The 21,770-nt window shown below is 42.2% G+C and overlaps 1 protein-coding gene across 1 annotated transcript in view; it reads right to left on the reverse strand.

Moving 5' to 3' along the window:
* Positions 1-18,215, reverse strand: part of LOC110523189 (ras-related protein Rab-3C) — a 64,549-nt gene extending 46,334 nt beyond the window's left edge. The window contains exons 1-2 of the mRNA XM_021601665.2: positions 17,921-18,215; positions 16,380-16,589 (exon numbers count right to left, since the gene is read on the reverse strand). Of these exons, the coding sequence (XP_021457340.1) occupies positions 16,380-16,589; positions 17,921-17,926 (216 nt within the window). The 5' untranslated portion in view covers positions 17,927-18,215. The remainder of the gene's footprint in view (positions 1-16,379; positions 16,590-17,920) is intronic.
* Between the last annotated feature and the right edge of the window lie 3,555 nt (positions 18,216-21,770).

The raw sequence follows: 21,770 nt of genomic DNA on the forward strand, positions 1-21,770 counted from the left end.
TTCCCAATATTGCAGTACTTCTGACCAGGTCTTATAGGGCTCTGGTCAGAAGTAGTGCACTTTGTGGGGTATAGAGTGCCATTTGGAACATACTTTAGGTTGGAGCTAGCAGCCTAGCACAGTTGTAATTAAGGTGATGAAGGCTGCATTAGTTAATGCATTGCCTCCAGGCAGCCACCCTCAGTACAGACACAATCGCTAAAGATTCATGTTGTCTGGCCCCAGTCCAAGCATCCATGAGGTCTCTGTTGATTCCAGCAGTCTCTCTCTCTCTCTCTACAATTGAATTTAGCAGACACTTTTATCCAGAGCAACTTACAGTCATGCATGAATACATTCTACGTAAGGGTGGTCCCAGGAATCAAACCCACTATCCTGGCATTACAAGCGCCATGCTCTACCAACTGAGCTACAGAGGACTACTCTTTATTCTCCTCTCTGTGTCTCTCTCTCTCCCTCACATGTTCTCTCTTTATCTCTCTCCCTCCCTCTCTTTGTTTTCAACCCCCACATCCTTTCACCAGGCAGACCCATAAATTCAGACCCTCAACAACACACAGTGACCTGTTATTAGCTAGATGTACTGATGCTTCTAGAAGGAAACACAGATTCATAGACAGGTGGACGGGCTGAAGGATGAATGGATGGATACTGGAGATTGTCTGTGCCTAGGGAGGGAGGAATCTAATGTTCATGAGTAGAACATGCTGAGAAAAGAAGAGAGAATTAATTGGGAAATATAGCCTGGATTCCAGTTTTAGATTTCCGTAGAGAATGAGGAGGCAGAGCAAATCTCTCTGACGGGCAGCCGGGGCACTGAGAATAAGCTCGGTAGACAGTTGTTTGTTTGAGGATGTCAACATTGACTGATTGAGACATCCAGTTGAAATATGCTAGGAATGCCACGCCCTATTAAAGCGGAACCTTTTTCCAAGCCAGGAGAAAACTTCAGATACATTGCAAGAATGTGTGCTTGGATTAATTTGATAAATAGTGTTAACTGTGGGAGACTACATGATAGCTAGCTTCCAATAACAGCATTTCAAATATGCTTCTTTAAATCAAGTTCATGGCCTTTAATTTAACATTATCCTGGCAACCAGTTTTGATAGAATAGCTATTTACATCTTGTATCAGAATGGTAGATCAGTGCAATCATGTTGGATATAGGCTACCTCCACAAAACCACAATGTCTAATCAAATCAAAGTTTATTTGTCACATGAGCCGAATACAACAGGTGTAGGTAGACCTTACAGGGAAATGCTTACTTACAGGCTCTAACCAATGGTGCGAAAAAAATAATAAAAAAAAGGTGTGTGTGTGTGTAGGTGAGTAAAGAAATAAAACAACAGTAAAAGGACATTTGAAAAAAAGAGTAGCAAGTCTATATACAGACACCTGTCAGTTAGGCTTATTTTCGGTAGTATGTACATGTAGGTATCGTTAAAGTGACTATTCATATATGATGAACAGAGAGTAGCAGAAGCCTAAAAAGAGGGGTTGGCGGGTGGTGGGACACAATGCAGATGGCCCAGTTAGCCAATGTGTAGGAGCACTGGTTGGTCGGGCCAATTTAGGTAGTATGTATGTAACCGATGTGAAATGGCTAGCTAATTAGCGGTGGTGCGCGCTAATAGCGTTTCAATCGGTGACGTCACATGCTCTGAGACCTTGAAGTAGTGGTTCCCTTGCGGCTTTTCTGGAGCGATGGGTAACGATGCTTTGTGGGTGACTGTTGTGTGTGTGTGCAGAGGGTCCCTGGTTCGCGTCCGGGTCGGGCGAGGGGACGGACTAAAGTTATACTGTTACATGTATAGTTAAAATGACTATGCATATAAGATTAACAGAGAGTAGCAGCAGCGTAAAATAGGGGTTGGGAAGGGGCACATAATGCAAATAGTCCGGGTAACCATTTGGTTACCTGTTCAGGAGTCTTATGGCTTGGGGGTAAAAACTGTTGAGAAGCCTTTTTGTCCTAGACTTGCCATGCGGTAGTAGAGAGAACAGTCTATGACTGGGGTGGCTGGGTTCTTTGACCATTTTTAGGGCCTTCCTCTGACACCGCCTGGTGTAGAGGTCCTGGATGGCAGGCTGCTTTGCCCCAGTGATGTACTGGGCCGTACGCACTACCCTCTGAAGTGCCTTGCGGTCGGAGTCCAAGCAATTGCCGTACCAGGCAGTGATGCAACCGGTCAGGATGCTCTCGATGTTGCAGCTGTAGGACCTTTTGAGGATCTCAGGACCCATGCCAAATCTTTTTAGTTTCCTGAGGGGGAATAGGCTTTGTAGTGCCCTCTTCACAACTGTCTTGGTGTGTTTGGACCAATCTAGTTTGTTGGTGATGTGGACACCAAGGAATTTGAAGCTCTCAACCTGCTCCACTACAGCCCCGTCGATGAGAATGGGGACGTGCTCGGTGCTCCTTTTCCTGTAGTCCACAATCATCTCCTTAGTCTAGGTTACGTTGAGGGATAGGTTGTTATTCTGGCACCACCCGGCCAGGTCTCTGACCTCCTCCCTATAGGCTGTCTCGTCGTTGTCGGTGATCAGGCCTACCACTGTTGTGTCGTCAGGAAACTTAATGATTGTGTTGGAGTTCTGCCTGGCCATGCAGTCGTGGGGGAACCGGGAGTACAGGAGGGGACTGAGCACGCACCCCTTGGGAGCTCCAGTGTTGAGGATCAGCGTGGCAGATGTGTGCTACCTACCCTCACCACCTGGTGGCGGCCTGTCAGGAAGTCCAGGATCCAGTTGCAGAGGGAAGTGTTGCAGAGGGAAGTGTGATCCTTAGCTTGGTGATGAGCTTTGAGGGTACTATGGTGTTGAACGCAGAGCTGTAGTAAATGAACAGCATTCTCACATAGGTGTTCCTTTTGTCCAGGTGGGAAAGGGCAGTGTGGAGTGCAATAGAGATGGCATCATCTGTGGATCTGTTTGGGCGGTATGCAAATTGGAGTGGGTCTAGGGTTTCTGGGATAATGGTGTTGATGTGAGCCATTACCAGCCTTTCAAAGCACTTCATGGCTACGGATGTGAGTGCTACGGGTCTGTAGTCATTTAGGCAGGGTGACTATGGTGGTATGCTTGAAGCATGTTGGCATTACAGACTCAATTAGGAACATGTTGAAAATGTCAGTGAAGACACCTGCCAGTTGGTCAGCACATGCCCGGAGCACACGTCCTGGTAATCCGTCTGGCCCCACAGCCTTGTGTATGTTGACCTGTTTAAAGGTCTTACTCACGTCGGCTACGGAGAGCGTGATCACACAGTCGTCCGTAACAGCTGATGCTCTCATGCATGCCTCAGTGTTGCTTCCCTCGAAGCGAGCATAGAAGTGATTTAGCTCGTCTGGTAGGCTTGTGTCACTGGGCAGCTCGCGGCTGTGCTTCCCTTTGTAGTCTAATAGTTTGCAAGCCCTGCCACATCCGATGAGCGTCGGAGCCGGTGTAGTATGATTCAATCTTAGCCCTGTATTGACGCTTTGCCTGTTTGATGGTTCGTCGCAGGGCATAGCGGGATTTCTTGGAAGCTTCCAGGTTAGAATCCCGCACCTTGAAAGCGGCAGCTCTACCCTTTAGCTCAGTGCGAATGTTGCCTGTAATCCATGGCTTCTGGATGGGGTATGTACGTACAGTCACTGTGGGGACGACGTCCTCAATGCACTTATTGATAAAGCCGGTGACTGATGTGGTGCATTCCTCAATGTTATTGGAAGAATCCCGGAACATGTTCCAGTCTGTGATAGCAACGCAGTCCTGTAGTTTAGCATCTGCTTCATCTGATCATTTTTTTATAGACCCAGTCAGACCGAGTGGTGCTTCCTGCTTTAATTTTTGCTTGTAAGCAGGAATCAGGAGGATAGAGTTGTGGTCGGATTTACCAAATGGAGGGCGAGGGAGAGCTTTGTACGCGTCTCTGTGTGTGGAGTACAGGTGATCTAGAATTTGTTCCCTCTGGTTGCACATTTAACATGTTGATAGAAATTAGGTAGAACTGATTTAAGTTCCCTGCATTAAAGTCTCCGGCCACTAGAAGCGCCGCCTCTGGGTGAGCGGTTTCCTGTTTGCTTATTTCCTTATTCAGCTGACTGAGCGCGGTCTTAGTGCCAGCATCTGTCTGTGGTGGTAAATAAACAGCCACGAAAAGTATAGCTGAGAACTCTCTAGGCAAGTAGTGTGGCCTGCAGATTAACACAATATACTCTACTTCAGGCGAGCAAAATCTTGAGAATTCTTTAGATTTCGTGCACCAGCTGTTGTTTACAAATATGCACAGACTGCCCCCCCTCGCCCCCCCCCCCGGAGTGTGTTGTTCTATCCTGCCGGTGTAGCGTGTATCCCACTAGCTGAATATATATCCATGTCATTCAGCCACGATTCCGTGAAACATAGGATATTACAGTTTTTGATGTCCCGTTGGTAAGATATTCGTGATCTTACTTCATCTAGTTTATTGTCCAATGATTGCACGTTGGCGAGTAATATTGACGGTAACGGCAGCTTTCCTAGTTGTCTAATGCGGGTCCAGACGAGGCATCTGGCTCTTCGTCCTCTGCGTCGCTTCCTTTTGCGAATAATTGGGATGTCTGCCCTGTGGGGTGTTTGGAGAATATCGTTTGAGTCCTGCTTGTTGTTGTTGTTGTTGTTGTTGTTGTTGTTGTTGAAGAAATCTTTGTCTAATCTGAGGTGAGTGATCGCTGTCCTGATATCCAGAAGCTCTTTTCTTCCATAAGATACAGTTGCAGAAACATTATTTACAAATATTGCGAGAAAACAAACCCACATAATAGCACAATTGGTTAGGAGACAGTAAAACGGCGGCCATCTCCTTAAGTTAGTAACAAACCCCTGATTCTCTTAGTTACTAACAACCCCTAATTCCCTTATTTACTAACAACCCCTAATTCCCTTAGTTACTGATTCCCTTAGTTACTAACAACCCCTAATTCCCTTAGTTACTAACGAACCCCTGATCCCCTCAGTTACTAACAACCCCTTATTCCCTTAGTTACTAACAAACCCCTAATTCCCTTAGTTACTAACAAACCCCTGATTCCCTTAGTTTACTAACAACCCCCTGATCCCCTCAGTTACTAACAAACCCCCAATTCCCTCAGTTCCTAATTAACCCCTGATTCCCTTAGTTACTGAGAACCCCTAATTCCATTAGTTACTGATTCCCTTAGTTACTAACAACCCCTAATTCCCTTAGTTACTAACAACCCCCTGATCCCCTCAGTTACTAACAAACCCCTGATTCCCTTAGTTACTAACAACCCCCCGAACCCCTCAGACACTAACAAACCCCTAATTCCCTTAGTTACTAACAAACCCCCAATTCCCTCAGTTCCTAATTAACCCCTGATTCCCTTAGTTACTGATTCCCTTAGTTGCCAACAACCCCTAATTCCCTTAGTTACTAACATCCCCTAATTCCCTTAGTTACTAACAACCCCCTGATCCCCTCAGTTACTAACAAACCCCTGATTCCCTTAGTTACTAACAAACCCATGATTTCCTTAGTTACTGCACTGAGCAAAGGACATACTTCACACACAGGTTCAAGACTCATTCATTGAAATTGATAGATGCACAACTCGTGTCTTTCATTGAAATTGATAGTGTACAACAACTCGTGTCTGTCAAGTTGAATGCTGCCTTACTGTATTGCATGACTAAGCGTAGGTGTAACAAACATTTCTGTGCGATTTTGACTATGAAAATGTTGCACAGAATAATGACACCAAAGCCTACAAACACGGGTAAGTGATGCATACTGCTTGCTACTGAAGTGTGTGGCTTTTCATGGTGATAAGGACAACGCTTACAGACAGTGTGACAAGGCCTTTTCAGCCGAGCACTGCTGAAATGTCCTTGAATGAAATGAGGGATAAAAAAATGAGCAGAAAAGATACTCAGCTCTTTCTCTATCCTCCCCCACCTCTCTCTCTCCAACTCTCCATTGCTCTGCCTCTCTACCTCTTCCTCTCTCTCCACCCCTCTCTCTTTCTCTCTCAGTTTTCTCCCAACAGGCTTGGAGGTAGGACAAGGAGGGTTATATATAGCTCAAGATGAATAGGCATGCCCTACTCTACAGTTTACACAGCCCCCGAATGGAGCAGTGAAGAGCTGTGAATGAATCTGTGGACAAAACACCTCTCTTTGAAGCTAATGAACATCTTTGGTTGTCCGATACCACACAAGAGGCAACAGGAACAAAGTGACAATAGTTCACTCAGAAGTGTCACTGACTGCCTTGGACGGGTCATGATGAGAGCTGTGTTAACGGTTGAATTGATTAATACACTATATATACACAAAAGTATGTGTACACCCCTTCAAATTAGTGTATTATGTTATTTCAGCCACACCCGTTGCTGACAGGTGTATAAAATCAAACCCATAGCCAGCAAGTTCAACAAATTTCTGCCCTGCTAGAGCTGCCCCGGTCAACTACAAGTACTGTTATTGTGAAGTGGAAACATCTAGGAGCAACAACGGCTCAGCCGCGAAGTGGTAGGCCACACAAGCTCACAGAGTGGGACCACTGAGTGCTGAAGCTCCTCTGGAAGCAACGTCAGCACAAGAACTGTTCGTCAGGAGCTTCATGAAATGGGTTTCCAGCTGCACACAAGCCAAAGATCACCATGCGCAATTCCAAGCGTTGGCTTGAGTGGTGTAAAGCTTGCCACCATTGGACGCGTTCTCTGGAGTGATAAATCACTCTTCATCATCTGGCAGTACGACAGACTAATCTGAGTTTGTCGGATGCCAGGAGAGCGCTACCTGCCCCAATGCATAGTGCCAACTGTAATATTTGGTGGAGGAGGACTAATGGTCTGGGGCTGTTTTTCATGGTTCGGGCTAGGCCCCTTAGTTTCAGTGAAGGGAAATCTTAACGTTACAGCATACAATGACATTCCAGACAATTCTGTGCTTCCAACATTGTGGCAAAAGTTTGGGGAAGGCCCTTTCCTGTTTCAGCATGACAATGTCCCTATGCACAATGTAAGGTCCATACAGAAATAGTTTGTTGAGATCGGTTTGGAAGAACTTGACTGGCCTGCACAGAGCCCTGACCTCAGCTCCATCAAAAACCTTATACCAACATCTAATGGAAAGCTTTCCCAGAAGAGTGGAGGCTGTTATAGCAGCAAATGGAGGTATGTTAATGCCCATGCATTTGGAATGAGCTGTTCGATGAGCAGATGTCCACATACACTACATGACCAAAAGTATGTTATGAATGTCCTGCTAGATTTACTGTAAGTCAGTTTAATGCTTCCCATTTATGAAGTGAACGGCAGACATTTCCTTCACTTGTCTATACAGAATGAAGGGATTTGGGAAGGAAACGGAAAGTGGAATATCTAGTTGAAACGATTTAAGAGAAAATCAGGAAGAGAATGCACCTAGTACTACTATAACAGTAGATACTACTATAACAGTAGATACTCTTTGGAATCATGACAGTAGATACTCTTTGGAATCATGACAGTATTTACTTTTATGGAATCATGGCAGTATTTACTTTTATGGAATCATGGCAGTATTTACTTTTATGGAATCATGGCAGTAGATACTCTTTGGAATCATGGCAGTAGATACTCTTTGGAATCATTGCAGTAGATACTTTTTGGAATCATGGCAGTAGATACTTTTTGGAATCATTGCAGTATATACTCTTTGGAATCATTGCAGTAGATACTCTTTGGAATCATGGCAGTAGATACTCTTTGGAATCATGGCAGTAGATACTCTTTGGAATCATTGCAGTAGATACTCTTTGGAATCATGGCAGTATATACTCTTTGGAATCATTGCAGTAGATACTCTTTGGAATCATGGCAGTAGATCCTCTTTGGAATCATGGCAGTAGATACTCTTTGGAATCATGGCAGTAGATACTCTTTGGAATCATGGCAGTAGATACTCTTTGGAATCAATCCCTGTTTGTTCAAATGCTACAGTGCATAATATGCTCCCAGAAAGATCTAACCAAAGTTTCTTGCTGCGTTTTCATCTGCAATAGCCTGCATCACACAGTGACATCTTTGAAAGGCTTAGGACCCCCTGCTTTTCCAGTTAAATTATTATCCCACACGGCTGCTTATTCAAAGGCGCAGTTTGTGCGTCTCAAATGGCAGCCTGTTCCCTATGTAGTGCACTACTTTTGACCAGGGCCCATAGGTAATAGGGTGATATTTGGGTTGCAGTCACAATGAATCTCTACCGTATGGCATTATCTCATCCACTGAATCACTACTGCAGCTGAGATGTAACCCAAGGCTTTAGGGTTAGGTCTAGGGTTAACATCTGACAGACTAAAAAAGCTTTAGGAGTTTGACCAGACAACTGCAGTAATTATCACCGCTCATGTTTAGTCAAGCTAATGAGCTAATAATAGGACAAGTATTTCCATTTGAATCACAAGTCAATTAATATGTAAGGGATAATCAACTAAGAGGCTATGGGTTCTGTGGAAGAGAATGAATAACGTGGAAGGTGTGTTCCACGGAGTTGCATTATTTTACACAGAGCGCATTGAGCCACGAGTTGATTATCCCTTTTATATCGTGGCTATAAATGTGTTCAACATCCACTAAAGCAGTTAGCAAGTTTACTAGATAGACAGACAGTAGTTGCCTCGGTAACCAAACAAACAGACTTGCTAGTTTAGTTAACCAAACCATCAGTCCTAGTTTGCTATTATGAAAATCTAATTCAAAAGCAGCTTTCAAAAAGCAGCTCAAACATAGAACATGCAAGAACGAACTATAGCCATTGAATTCTACTGTGCGTTACAGGGAAATAATGCATGCTCTAGAATGCCCTTCAAGCCAATCAGAAATGAGTATTCAACAATGCCATGGTATAAGAACACATTGTTCATTAGAATGATTTGTACCCATTTTTCTTCAGATTTAAAGTTTTTTTAAAATGTTTTTGCATAAGAGTGAAGAAGGAGGATGAACTAGTTTTAATGCAGGGTTGAAATGTTCACAAAAAGACAAAGAGAGTTTGAGATGCAATTCAACACTGTGACTAGTCTGACGTAAGTGGGTTGTCAAAACATATCCAGGGAGATAGGCAGGCACACACACACACACACACACATACACACACACCTCGTCGGGGGAACAAAAGACGCCTTCCGGAAACAAGCCAGCTGTTCTTCAGAAAAGCGAGGCGGTTAAATGTCGCCGTTCTAACGATGAGAGATGGGAGGATAATAAAGACAGCGGCCGCGTCTGAAATGGAACCCTATTCCCTAAAAAGTGCCTTACCTTTGACCAGGGCTCATAGGGAATAGGGTGCCATTTGAGACAAGACCACAGGAAGCTGCTGGCTGCCTTTTTTGGTTACTACAGGATTCCATGTGTTATTTCATAGTTTTGATGTCTTCACTACTATTCTACAATGTAGAAAATTGTCAAAATATTGAAAAGTCCTGGAATGAGTAGCTGTGTCCAAACTTTTGATTCATACTGTATATATACACACACAATACCATTCAAAAGTTTGGGATCACTTAGAAATGTCCTTGTTTTTGAAAGAAGAAAAAAAATTGTCCATTAAAATAACATCAAGTTGATCAGAAATACAGTGTAGACATTGTTAATGTTGTAAATGACTATTGTAGCTGGAATATGGAATATCTACATAGGTGTACAGAGGCCCATTATCAGCAACCATCACTCCTGTGTTCAAATGGCACGTTGTATTAGCTAATCCAAGTTTATCATTTTAAAAGGCTAATTGATCATTAGAAAACCCTTTTGCAATTATGTTAGCACAGCTGAAAACTGCTGTCCTGATTAAAGAAGCAATAAAACTGGCCTTCTTAAGACAACTTGAGTATCTGGAGCATTAGCATTTGTGGGTTCGATTACAGGCTCAAAATGGCCAGAAACAAATAACTTTCTTCTGAAATTTTTGTTCTGAGAAATGAAGGCTGTTCCATGCAAGAAATTGGCAAGAAACTGAAGATCTCGTACAACGCTGTGTACTACTCCCTTCACAGAACAGCGCAAACTGGCTCTAACCAGAACAGAACAGAAAGACGAGTGGGAGGCCCCAGTGCACAGTTTGAGAAACAGATTTTTTTCCCCCGCAAATATCCTTTCTGAATATAAAAGTAATCCTCTCAGTCTAGTTTTTTTTTTTTTTTAAATCTAGTTTTTCAAAAGTATCTGTAATCTGATTACAATATTTTTGCTGGTAACGTAACAGATTATATATACTGTTTGTTTGTAATCCGTTACTCCCCAACCCTGACCAGTGGTGGATGAGGTGAAATTATCCCCCCCATAACAGTGTAAACTGCTTTGAAGCCTATTGTCAAGTGCTGTATATACACTGTAACGGCAGTTCATAAATATTGTTTTCATAAAGCTTGATGGGGCTTACCAAGAAAAACCTCCAAAAGGACTCGTTTGAGGCAGAGAGGTGTACTCCACAAAAACCATTCAATTAATTTCTTATTTGCTCACTTTAATTCATTGTTCAGGATGAATACAGGTAACTGACGTTTTCAACATCAAGCTGATGTCTTCCTCAGACTGCCTTGATGGCTTGACTTTGTTTAGTTGGATCTAACCCTAATTTATAAATGGAATCTGATATTCCAAAGCTGTTAAAGCTCATTACTGCAGTACAGTCTCAGTAAAAGTGGAGACATTGCACTACAATTGTATCCAGGCATTGTAGCTACGTCCCTCTAACACTCCTTAAGCCTCTCTAAGTTAGCCATGATTGAAGACAGCTGCAACCTAAATGAAAAATCGATACTAATAAAACTCCTTGAGACCGCAAAACTCGATTTCAAGCATTTCAGATATCCGGCAAAGCTGTGTAGACCTCTGGTTACAGACAGCCAGGGCAGAGTGACCAAGCCTAGCACCCACTACCCGCTAGCTAACTGCTAACACCGTTTCCCAAAATCAATGTTATGAGTCTGGTTGTATTGTATAACCCCTGTGCCACAGCTACCTCCTCTGTGCTAGCTAGCTCCAGACCGGTTTCCATGGTTTCAGTGTATGGCAGGGTCTAGTAGCACATTCAGGAGTGAGTGATATTAATTTGGACAGAGAGGGACTCAGATGAGACCAGGTCGAGGGAGGGCATGCTAATGACTCATGAAGGTGAAGGAGTCCTTTGGATTTACTGTAAATTGTTTATGTGTTTCAGGTTTTGTATTTTGTATCACATAGATGAAAATATAATTTCACATGCTGCCATTGACTGTTGCTAAGTAAAATGACTGTATTGATACAATATTACACTTGCTTTGTGGTCACTGGTCAACATTAGAAGCAAAATCATCCATGCAACAAAGACTTACTCTCTCTAAACATGGCTAAAATCCAGTGGTGGAAAAAGTACTCAACTGTCATACTTGAGTAAAAGTAAATATACCTTAATAGAAAATGACTCAAGTAAAAGTGAAAGTCAGCCAGTAAAATACAACTTGAGTAAAAGTCTAAAAGTATTTGGTTTCAAATATATTTAAGTATCAAAAGTAAAAGTATAAATGATTTCAACTTCCTTATATTAAGCAAACCAGACGGCACAATTGTGTTTTATTTTATTTACGGATAGCCAAGGACACACCAATGTTCAGACATCATTTATAAAAGAAGCATTTGCTTTTAGTGAGTACACCAGATCAGGGGCAGTAGGGATGACCAGGGATGTTCTCTGTTTAGTGAGTCCTCCAGATCAGGGGCAGTAGGGATGACCAGGGATGTTCTCTGTTTAGTGAGTCCACCAGATCAGGGGCAGTAGGGATGACCAGGGATGTTCTCTGTTTAGTGAGTCCCACAGATCAGGGGCAGTAGGGATGACCAGGGATGTTCTCTGTTTAGTGAGTCCACCAGATCAGGGGCAGTAGGGATGACCAGGGATGTTCTCTGTTTAGTGAGTCCTCCAGATCAGGGGCAGTAGGGATGACCAGGGATGTTCTCTGTTTAGTGAGTCCTCCAGATCAGGGGCAGTAGGGATGACCAGGGATGTTCTCATGATGAGTTTGAATTGGACCATTTTCCTGTGAAAATGTAACGAGTACTTTTGAGTGTCTGTGAAAATGTATGGAGTAGAAAGTACATTATTTTATTTATGAATGTAGTGAAGTAAAAGTTGTCCAAAAAATATAAATAGTAAAGGAAAGTACAGATACTCCCAAAAACTACTTAAGTAGTACTTTAAGTACATTTACTTAAGTACTTTACACCACTGCTGAAATCATACTCTCATCCTACGCTTGAAGCATTAAAATAATTTAGATACATATTGGGTTTTTTCTCTAATAAGAACAGTTTTGTCTGTAATACACCATTGACATGATGATTAATAGCTGGCCTAATTCTTCTCCATGTGTGGCCACCACCTGGTTCATGTAAAGCAGACATTTGGTGGCAGAATAGCTCAAACACCAGCAGTAGATTCTCTCTGCTAGGTTCTCAAGAGGCAAAATGCGTGTACAGTGTTAGAGAAGAGGGCGGTAACTGAAATATCAGTTGATGATCAGAAGATTTAGTCAAATACCCACTGGGCACATACATCAATTCAACATCTATTCCACATTGCTTCAAAGTAACTTTGTTGAAATTACGTGGAAACAACATTGATTCAACCAGTGTGTGCCCACTGGGTAGGCTTCCGACTAGATTGCAGTTTGATTTTGACAGTCTTCAGTAGAGAAGTAGGCCTAATATCTGTGAGTAGCAGACCAGTGGGGCTTCCAATGGATCAGACCAGTGGGGCTTCCAATGGATCAGACCAGGGGGGCTTCCAATGGATCAGACCAGGGGGGCTTCCAATGGATCAGACCAGGGGGGCTTCCAATGGATCAGACCAGGGGGGCTTCCAATGGATCAGACCAGGGGGGCTTCCAATGGATCAGACCGGGGGGGCTTCCAATGGATCAGACTAGTGGGGCTTCCAATGGATCATATCTTCAGGAAAGGGCTATAGATCATAGGGTCTTCAGCAAGCATAACATCCTCTCAAGGCGATTTGGTTTGGGTATAAAACCAACACAGTTCAAAATCATCCTGGCACAAATTAAAAACCATGAGATTGGGCCATTATTTGTGTAGTGTAAGCATTAGGTTTACATTCCATTCCAGCTGTACTTAGTAGCCATTGACTCTGCAGCAGACAGTAAGCAGCCTAATGTGTTCAGTTGGTCAAAGTCATTAGTGCAGGTCTTATTTAAAACTCACAATTTGACCTGTATTCGTTTTGCTATCAAGAAAATCATTCCCGGGTGGCTCAGTGGTTAAGGGCACAATTGAACCCCGGTTGGTCACTCTGTCATGTCCACAAGAGGAAAGGGCTTGGTCGGTAGGGATGTCCTTGTCTCATCGCGCACCAGCGACTCCTGTGGCGGGCCGGGCGCAGTGCGCGCTAACCAAGGTTGCCAGGTGCATGGTGACACATTGGTGCGGCTGGCTTATGGGTTGGATGCGCGTTAAGAAGCTGTCTGGGTTGTGTATCGGAGGACGCATGACTTTCAACCTTCGTCTCTCCCGAGCCCGTACGGGAGTTGTAGCGATGAGACAAGATAGTAGCTACTATCTGGGTTAGTAAGGTTTAGCTAGTGTTAGTAAGGGTTAGCTAGGGTTATGATTAGTAAGGGTTAGTCAGGATTCGGGTTATGGTTAGTAAGGGGTAGTTAGGGGTAGTTAGGGTTAGGAATGGTTAGTAAGGCTAAGTAAGGGTTAGGGTTAGTAAGTGATCATGACTAGGGACTGTATTCATAAAGCAGTGCTGATCTAAAATCAGGAGTGCTGATCAGTCCATTCATTATTCTAAAAAAGGCACAACTGATTCTATATCAACACTCCTACTTGGAGACGTTTTCTGAATACTCAGTGACGCTTTACTGTGAGACCAGAGCCGTTTTAGATGAGAGAGGATGCGCATTTGTTTTATGAGCATGGCCTTATTTCTTTTACATCATATTGGATGACTGTCATTCATATTCCATTCACCCAGCTCAGTGTAACATCGATAAGTTTAGGCTTTTACATGATACTAAAATTTTCCCTGTACCAATCATGAGGTTGCTACAACCTAGCCTAAGAATTAAAGTTTACAACGTAGGTGCACACAGGTTCAATACTGCCTTGCACACTCTTGCCTGCATCTAGCTGATCTAGGGTGTAATCACTAGTCCAAATGTGGGTTTCTTTTGGACAAAATTCTGGTATGTTTATCCCCATTTTGTTCTGTTTGCTTCCGTTTAAGAAACGTTTTTTCAACAGAATCGGAGGAATGAATACACTGCTGATCACATAGAAACACATTTCACGTTCATAGCAGCCACATAAAAACAGCATGATCACTTTGCTCGATGTATATATCATTATTTCTCGCCGTTATCTGCATGTTCTCCTCCTCTCACCTTTTCCCTTTGCTTGTGGACTTCAGTGCAAAACACATCAGTTGTCTGTGACCAGGCAAAAAAATATTTTCCAAGCCAAATCTTCATATCATGACCGCTACACACAACCTGATTCGTTGTCATGTCATAGCTACTAGAACTAACACATTAGTAAACCCGCAACAATCATGCAGTAAGTAAAGTGTTCAGTCAGTAAGCAGTTTAGCAGTTACACAAGCAGGCCCCGTTGGAAGTAAATGAACAAAACCAAAAGCTTACCTTGATTTGGGTAAGTGTGCTGCTGAGGCTACTGTAGACCTTCTGTCACGATGTGCGCAACTGGTTGAAGGTAAGTCAGGTGCAGGAGAGCAGAGATGGGTGATAACAGGCGCACTTTATTCATGCCCAAGGAAAACAGCGATAATGCCCAAAGTACACAAACGGTACAATAAACAAAACACACGGGTCAAACACAAACCGGCGCCAACCAGCCTGATGCGAACCACACGTAACAAACAAACAATTCCACACACAGACATGACGGTAATATACATTTAGTCAGATGAGGGAATGTGAACCAGGTGTGCGGAAAACCAAGACAAAACAAATGGAAAATGAAAAGTGGAGCGGCGATGGCTAGAAGACCAGTGACTTCGAACCCCGAACGCCGCCCGAACAAGAAGAGGGACCGACTTCAGCGGAAGTCGTGACACCTTCATTGCAAATCAGTTTGTTTTAATCAATTATTTGGTGACGTGAATTTATTTAGTATAGTTTACTCTAAAAATGGATAACTTGTTTTTTTTTATGTTTCACTGTTTTTATTTTTATGAAATTCACTCTCTAGAGTGAATAGAGACAAGCCTAAAACTACTGCACATGACAAAATCTTTATTCAATACATCCCTATACAACCCCTTAAAAGGCTTCAAACACACAATAGCTTTCCAAATAAGCATGAGTAAAATATTACAGATGGAAATAACATTCATTTGATCTCTGGTGTTACCATCTTGGAAAACGATTAGTCATCATGTCAGCATCCTGTAGACAGAGGAGGGATTTGTCCCTCTGAAGACGTTCGAGCTAGAGACTTATCTATCCATCCTTGTCTAACTTTTATTCACCCTCTTTCAAAGGAAGTGAGACTATCATTTCAGACACTAGTAAAGCAAATGTCCTTCATTAACACCATCAAGCAGGGTTAGACCTCACTTGATTGGAGAAATAGACAAGAACATACTGGGCTGCCATTATAATTTCATATCCTTCAGACATTTTTGCTATACAAGGCACATTAAAAAAAATCATGAATTTGTGACTATACAATTATTAAGTGCCAAAAAATGAATTGGTCAGACCTGGGCCTCACAAACGACTCCCAGAGATAATAAAGTCCTCCCTGAATCCTTTTGAAACTGCTGTCACTAACCTCACAAACCCCAGACAGTACCCCAGTGTTGTAGGTTTAATACCATAGCTACTGGGCAGAGAACAAAATACAAATTCAGACTTCCTGTTTTCAAAGCATTTTAAATGTAATATTGGCACTGAGTTACCTCTTGTGGACATGACAGAGTGACCAACCGGGGTTCAAACCTGGGTCTCCTTCGTACGACAAGACTGCATCAGTCCAGCAGCCAACTGAACTAATTCCTAGGCCAGGGTCTACACAGCTGATTCAAATAATCATCTCAACATTAAGCTTTGACTATTTGAATCAGCTGTGTAGTGCTAGGGCAAAAAACAAAATATGCACCCCTTGAGGGCACCAGGACCGATTTTGGGAACACTGGACTAGGCATTAGCTTAGGAGTCAACAATAGGAGTCTTTAGGTCCCCTGCAAGGTATCTTATCACACAGACACAGTTCTGAACTACCTCCTTTACAACAGCAAACAGTACTACGCATACTGTAACATTCGACAGTAGGAAACACTCTTCGAGTGAGGAGAGTATCATGCCACAAAAACATACTTTAGACTCACCCATATCTGCAGTTTGATCCGCTTGTCGTTCTTGTAGACTGTTTTCACTTTGAAATCTATGCCCACAGTGCTGACGAAAGCGGAGGTGAAGGAATCATCGGCATAGCGGAAGAGAAAGGACGTTTTTCCTACACTGCTGTTGCCGATGATAAGCAGTTTGAACATGTGATCAAAGTTCTGGTCCGAGCCCTCTTGCTGTGTTGCAGCCATCTGCAAGAACAAGACGGTTCAAATTCAAAAAGCAATTGGTGTTCAGCGATTGGGGTTTCAGAGTTCGCTAGACCTGAACATTAGGGTATGCGTCCCAAATGGCACCCTATTCTCTAGTGCAATACTTTGGACAGAACCCTGTGACCACTATTTCATCAGCATCCGCAACCCTTTTAAATGTTCAATCTATGGAGGTGTTACAGAAATGATAAGAGCAATGTAGCAGGGCTGTTCAGATCCAATAACTCAACCATGAGACATACACAGACCCAGGCAAGCCTCTACCTGGCTAAAGGGAGGGAGACATTTTCATTCACACATTGGGAAAAGTGGTACCATAAGCCTTTCGGCTATTTCCTTTATTAATCAATCTCTGACTTTAAGACTTCTTTACAGGAATGATTACTAGATTATTTTATAATCTAGTATTTTACAATCTAATTTCACTCAATTCATTCTGAATCAACCTAATAATTATGACACACCCCTCCCTATTGTCATTGGTTGCACTAATTTCACTGTTTGTCTACATAACCTGGTTCAAGTATTCATGACATTACCCTGAAGAAGACACAGTGATGCTGAAACATTGGTGTTTTACCCAATAAATTAGTGGGAGTTATATATATATATATATATATATATATATATAGCGAGAGAGAGAGACAGAGAGAAGCTCTCTTTAATAAAACATTTTTATAGCTTATTAAATGATTATGTAAAATCCTAAATGAATACAGAAGGTTGATGCAGTTAACTGCAACCATTCAAAGTTCCACAACAAAATACATTACACTTTCATTTACATTCGATGGTGTATTATTTCTGTCTAGCCTAGCTATACAAGCTTATAAATAAGAAATGTTAATATTTTAACACCAATTGTATCATTTAGATCTAATGTGGGTTAATTTGGTCCAGCTCACATAGGCTAGGCTAATAAAATAATACTGTAAGATAATTACTGAATTCAAGCGAACAACTAACGTTACAGTTCATCGCTGGCTATTAATTCAACCCATAGTAATGTAAAATAGGCTAACGTTTTTTCCTACAACTACAGGGTAGAAAAGCACCCCCACCCCCATATTGACACCGTATGTTCTTCACCATCAGTTCGATTTTGCTTAAAAACATATTGTCACTCTGCCTGTATACAGACACGATTTCATGCGTAGCTCTCTCATTTTCAGGGCACAATTTTAGTAACAGTGTGGCCAGATGCGCTTGATTACCATAATTGCCATACAGTTTTTACAAATAATTCACAGGCATATATGACTACAAATATGTCATGAGAAATAAAGGGCCAAAAAAAAACATACAACTACCTGCATAGGTGCGTCCTGGAGCGTGCCACTAAATGACAAACAGATTTCCAAATGTGTTGTGTTCAATTCAGCGAGTGATACCCAGAGATGCTCCGCCTGTGCCTCCCTCTGGATTTAAGCAACGGAGCTGTCCCCTTTTTTCAAGCCAGACGAGAGCGCGCAATGACACGCGACTGCGCGCGTTCACAGTCGGTTAGTTCTATCTGGGATCCTTGGACTTCCCGATCCTAAACCCTAAACCGTAACCCTAATCCCTACCCGTAGCCTAACCATAACCAAATACCTTACCTTAACCATTTCACCAGGTCATCTTCAATTGGTTAGGGATGTTCCAACGATACGGGATAGCGAGAACCGTTCACAATCACATAGCATGTTGAGCTGACGGGGAATGTAGTCTTTTACCAGTCATCAATGACGAAATATACTTTGATTGGGTTAACTAGGCTCACCCAAACAGTTTAACCTAATATAGCAGGCGTAAAAGAAAGGCTCACATCGTAATCTGATTGGTTTTGGAGGTTGGCCCTTCTATGGTGATAGGGGATGTTCCTCTGGGATTACTACCGAATCCTGTTGATGATCTAACCTTGGTAGAGAAAATAAAAGATTGGTTATAAATCAGTGATATATGGAAACTGTTTGACAATTACATTGGTAGAAGTTTTTATGCATTTTTACTGCTTTTCACAGATGGATCCAAGGACCCAGATAGTGGGCGCACAGGAGCAGGTGCTAACATTCCTGAATTGTGGAGATATGTAGAAGTGGAGATATGTAGAAGACTAACAGATGAACTGTCAGTATACTCAGTTGAACTGTTGGCGATAGTAGTTGTCCTCCAGTGGGTGGAGGACGTACAACCTGTCAGTATTATAGTATGCTCAGATTCCCTGTCTGTGTTGAATAGTTTATCATCTGGTAAATCTAATATGAGTGACCTACTATTGGAGGCATTAACGTTATTGTGGAGAATCGAGAGACTGGGTGTAGTAATGAGATTCTGCTGTGTCCCAGCCCATTCGGTGTGGAAGGGAATGAAATTGTTGACCAGACTGCCAAAAGGGCTTTAAAATGAGATATAATTTATGTTCATGCTCCACTGGGTAGAGGTGAGGCCAAATGTAAGATCAAAGCCATTTGATAGATGTGTGGCAGAAGATATCAGACTCTGAGCCAAAGGGCAGGCATTTATATGCCCTTCAAAGAAAGGTAGGTGGACCAAGATTCAAAATTCAGATTAGGAAGGAAGAGGTGGTGTTTGCTCGATTGCGTCCAGGACATTGTACATTGAACCCGTCATTACATCTGATTGGCAAGAATGTGAATGGTTTGTGTCTTGAGTGTATCGTTGATGAAACTGTGATTTTGATTTTGCATGTGTTGTTATATTGTTGTAAGTATGTTCAAGAGAGGGAAAGATTGAAGTGTAGGATTATTGAGGTTGGACGGGGACGGGGACAGGGACAGGGACGGGGGTTGGAAGGGAATTTGGGGATGGTCTTTTAGAAGTTACTAGGGCTCTTTTTTATTTTCCAGGTGTACTGAGTTAGGTAGGAGGATTTAGAAGTGTGGAGCTAATGTTGTAAACCATGATTGACCACACACTCCAGCACCTTAAACATTTGTTTGCTGACCACAATTATATCATAGAGGAAGAGGAAAGTAGAATTTGATTGGTGCAGAACCTGTCAATCTGGATTTGACGCTTGCCAAGTGGGTTATATGCTGTGCTCTGTCTGGAAGTTTAACAAAAATGACTAGATTATTGCTATAATGTCGCTGGTTAATAATGAAAATAGGAGTTTTAAATGGTAATATACGTGGAACATGACTGAATTTGTGAGCAGTGATCACGTTGTCGCCAGTAATGTAATTACATTTCCCTGTTATCTATATTAGGTTAAACTGCTAGATCTTGGACACTAGGTGAATGGCACAGCAGCACTAGTACAGTACCAGTTTTTGGACGATGACGCTTTAGAATGTTAATTTAGAATGTTACTGTGGCGACCTCTAGTGTTCATGGCAAAAGGAAAAGAAAGTCAAATGTGCAGACTAGAGCTGATATTCCACTAATGAGGGAGCCTATTTAGCAATTTATCGTCCTCTTTCATTGCCCCGTGGATTTCACTAACTGAATGAGTCTCATTCTATAGTGAACAAAAATATAACCCAACATGCAACAATTTCAAATAATTACTGAGTTATAGTTTACAGGGAAATTAGTCAACTGAAATAAATGAATTTGTCCCTAAACTCTGGATTTCACATGACTGGGAATACAGAAATGCATCTGTTGGTCACAGATACCTTTGAAAAATGTCAGTATCTAGCAACCATTTGCTTCATGCAGTGCGACATCTCCTTCGCATAGAGTTGATCACGCTGTTGATGGCCTGTGGAATGTTGTCCCAGTCCTTTTCAATTGGCGGACCTGGAACATTCTGTCCTACACGTTGACCCAGAGCTTCCCAAAAAATGTTCAATGGGTGAAGTGTCTGGTGAGTATGCAGGCCATGGAAGAACTGGGACATTTTCAGCTTCCATGAATTATGTACAGATCCTTGCGACATCATGGGGCTGTGCATTATCATTCCGAAACATGAGGTGATGGCGGTGGATGAATGGCACAACAATGGGCCTCAGGATCTCGTTACGTTATCTCTGTGCATTCAAATTGCCATTAATGAAATGCGATTGTGTTCGTTGTCCGTAGCTAATGCCTGTCGATACCATAGGAGAAATGCTCACAAACAGAGGTGTAAACAAATTTGTGGAAAACAATTGAGAAAAACAAGATTCTTGGGCGTATGGAACGTTTCTGGGGTCTTTTATATCAGATCATGAAACATGGGACCATAAACGCAACACACGTTGCGTTTATATTTTTGTTCAGTGTAGTATGAATCCTGTATGTAGAAATGACACGGCAGATAGTCATATAATTATAGTGAGAATATAAGAGTGATATAGTTTGGGTTCATGGTCTCAATTCTAAACTTTAGTAAGTACTGAAATACAGCGTTTGGGAGTAGTGAACTGCATGTAGTTCAAATAGTAATGCAACATGTTTGCAGTAGCTTGGTGGTCGTTGAGCTAAATTCAAATCTTGGTCTTCAGTTATTTACTTTGTTTGCGGTGAAGCTAACTACTGAACCTACACTACTTTTTAAATAAAATAAATACATTTTTGGTATCAGACCTTCTTAATTCTCACTTTAATTGTTTGTTTTTTTTTGGGGGGGGGGGGGGGGGGGTGTTTAATAGGCTAAATTACACATTCTGTTAACATCTGACCCCAAAGTGAACTGTTCTTGCAATTTTTCATCTATAACATTTCAGATTTAGATATGATGTTTCACAAAGTATCTTGGATGTGGTGAAATACTTTAATTAAGTTTAAAAAATAATATTTTAAGGGTAGCTTTAGTGTAGCTTATCTTTTTCCAATGTGCAGTAACTGGTAGTTTGGTAAACTATGATTTCAGAGTCGCTTCCCCAACACTGCTGAAATAATACCTAGGTTCATTGTAGCTAACCAGGTAAAACTCCAGACCCTACTTATTATCAAACACTGTACACTCTTATATGGCCTCTCTGCATGGTCACAGCAGTGGGATGTCACCATGGAGGACAACACAAGACTCCTCTACAGCTACCAAAACAACAGCTCTGTTACCTTGTGGATGTCGGCCATCTTGACTGGGGCTGTGGGTCGTGTTTGTGATGCCAGGCTTGAAAGTGCCCTTTAAGCTCAAGGTATTGTTAGTCATATTATACTTTTTGGAAATACAATTTTTTGTGTTTTATTGGACAGAGGAGAGATGGTATGGAAGATGGACAGAGA

This window comes from Oncorhynchus mykiss, chromosome 5 (assembly GCF_013265735.2).
Source record: "Oncorhynchus mykiss isolate Arlee chromosome 5, USDA_OmykA_1.1, whole genome shotgun sequence".
Taxonomy (NCBI): domain Eukaryota; kingdom Metazoa; phylum Chordata; class Actinopteri; order Salmoniformes; family Salmonidae; genus Oncorhynchus; species Oncorhynchus mykiss.